The sequence below is a fragment of the Arachis ipaensis genome, chromosome B05, assembly GCF_000816755.2.
Source record: "Arachis ipaensis cultivar K30076 chromosome B05, Araip1.1, whole genome shotgun sequence".
Classification (NCBI taxonomy): Eukaryota; Viridiplantae; Streptophyta; class Magnoliopsida; order Fabales; family Fabaceae; genus Arachis; species Arachis ipaensis.
This window is the reverse complement of record NC_029789.2, coordinates 13,686,199-13,688,941: the sequence shown is the minus strand read 5'-3', so window position 1 is coordinate 13,688,941 and position 2,743 is coordinate 13,686,199. Positions and strand designations below refer to the sequence as shown.

The following is a 2,743-nucleotide window of genomic DNA, read 5'->3' as shown; positions in this document are numbered from 1 at the left end:
ATTTAGGGTTTCAACAATGCTTGTATGTTCTGAACACCACTAGATATGATGAAATAATCGACAATTTTGTGAACCCATAACATATTTAATATATTATATATTTACATTTTTCTCTATTATTTTAATATAAAACTTTTAATTTTTAATTCATCAACAATGGTTATAGTAAGATCAGTACTTATATCTATTGAAATGTACATTAAATATATTTTGTTTTACTCTGTGGATATGACAGTTTTAGGGAGAAGAGGAAACACAAAATCTCTTAGCTTTAACAACTAAATTTAATAGGCCCCAATAGTCACATATTTAATTCATAAAAAAAATATAAATTTTGGAGAATTTACAATAAGTAGGATATTCTAGCTAGCTAATAGTGCAATGCCACTAAAAAAGAGTATGCAATGATGATTTATAGAGAGATTAGAAGCTTAATTTTAGAAAATGAAAAGGCAAAAAGTAAATATAAGCAGGGGGTTGTTGAGGTGTTAAAGAGTAATTAGAATAAAATAAGAGAGTATAGTGCAGAGGTGGGGGGGACCCATTCACCGCCCACACACACACACGGATATGTTACCCGAAACCTTCGATCTATATTTTTGTTATTTCCAATCCAATCCAACCCTAAACTCTGCACGAAACTCGCTGCTACCTATTTTCTTTTTCTTTCTTATTATTATTATTCTTGCATCAAAAGGAAGTAGTAGTAGTAGCAGCAGTAGTAGTAGTTTCCATTTTTCACAGCCTACGCCACTGAGCATCTATCGCTGGATGATCGAATTTCAAGCCTCAAAGGTTTTAGTTAAGTTGTGCTGCAAGAAAGAAGCGAAGATCGAAGAGAGATATATATAGAGAAAAAAGCTGGCAAGCTTGATATATAAGAAGATCTTCTTAATAGAGTGTATAGAGTTATAATAATGGATCCAATTACAGCACACGGCCATTCACTTCCACCACCATTCCACACAGCAAGAGATCTGTTGCACCACCATCAGCAACAGCAGCAGCAGCAGTTTCACTCCTTACAGCAGCAGCAGCAACAAACAGAAGACGAGCAAAGCGGAAGCAGCGGAGGCCTCAACCTCGCTCAGAAGAGGGAAAGAAACATTTATCATAATTAACCTAACTCATATACTATAATTAAAGACGGAACACCTGGAGGAGGAGGATCCGGTGAAACCGAAATGACAAGAAGACCGAGAGGAAGACCAGCTGGATCCAAGAACAAACCCAAGCCACCGATCATCATAACCCGCGACAGTGCCAATGCCCTAAAGACGCACGTCATGGAGGTTGCAGACGGTTGCGACATCGTTGAGAGCGTCTCAAACTTCGCAAGGAGGCGCCAAAGAGGGGTTTGCATCATGAGCGGCACCGGCACCGTCACCAACGTCACACTCCGACAACCAGCTTCCTCTGGAGCCGTCGTCTCCCTCCATGGAAGGTTCGAGATCTTGTCCCTGGCGGGATCCTTCCTCCCTCCTCCTGCTCCACCTGCGGCCTCCGGCTTGACCATATATCTAGCCGGAGGGCAAGGGCAGGTGGTCGGAGGGAGTGTGGTGGGGACACTAATTGCTTCCGGCCCGGTGGTCATCATGTCCGCTTCCTTCAGCAACGCTGCGTATGAGAGACTTCCTTTGGAGGAAGAGGACCCTTCCATGCCCTTGCAAGGTTCTGGCGGTGGCGGCGGCGGCTCAATCGGGTCCCCCGGTGGTGGTCAGCAGCATGCGCAGCAGCAGCAACAGCAGCAGATGTTAGGAGACGCAACTGCTCCACTCTTCCATGGTTTGAATCCGAATCTTCTGAATTCAGTTCAGATGCCAACGGAAGCTTTCTGGAATACTCCTGGTCGCTCTCCTTATTGATCATCACAATCATCATCATGATATGGAACAGTGTCTTTGTAAGTTCCATTATTATTATTATTATTACTATTCCACCGTGTTAGTTCCTTGTTTAATTATTTCTTCTTCCATTATCTTCCCTTTCTTATCATCATCAGCTTCTTCTTCTTTGGGTGTTTAATTACTTAGGATCCGAACTCAAGCTAGTGGAATTGAATAGGAATGTTGACTGAGGTTCTATCTTCTTATGCGCTTAATTATTATTATGTAGCATTTGCGTGTGTTTTTTGATAAGACTGCTGTAATTAAATTGATGCATCTTCTCTATAATAGTTTAGTTGGTGGGTTTGATTTTGTGTTTAATTATGACAAGAATAACGGAGGTAGGTGGTGATGAAGTACATTACATCTTGCTTCTATCCAATCCACTTAGCTTAATTAGCTTGGAGATGTACAAGTAGTTGAAGAAATTAGCAGTACAATTAAGTAGTTATTAGTAGTGTTTAGTAGCAGTCCTAGCTAGGAATAATGGAAGCTAATTCGGAAGGAAGCAATTCTACTGAGCAAGTTTAATTTTCCAGTTCTGGTGGCGGTGCTTACTGATGGTTGCAGCTGACACGGGCTAGCTACTTCTCTAACTGTATGTTATGGACCACGGTGAATTGAATTAGATGGTGATGATCATGATTGTTATTCCTTGTTCTCGTCATTTTTTGTATTTCGACTTGCATTACATATGTTTCTGGATTGAAAATAATTAATTCCTTTAGCCATTGGTCTTGCTAGGTATAATTAATTAATTGATATAATATCGGTGAAGAAGAAAAGGATGACCTTCTTAATTATTAGATACTAAAAATAGAAAGTATTTCACTAAAAAAAAGATCTATTACAAGATA

The 2,743-nt window shown here is 40.0% G+C and overlaps 1 protein-coding gene across 1 annotated transcript; it reads left to right on the top strand.

Annotated features, from left to right (window-relative positions):
* Positions 544-2,539, top strand: LOC107643005 (AT-hook motif nuclear-localized protein 24-like). Its single transcript, XM_016346538.2, is given in 1 exon segment — positions 544-2,539. A coding segment is annotated over 1 exon segment (948 nt). The 5' UTR covers positions 544-917; the 3' UTR covers positions 1,866-2,539.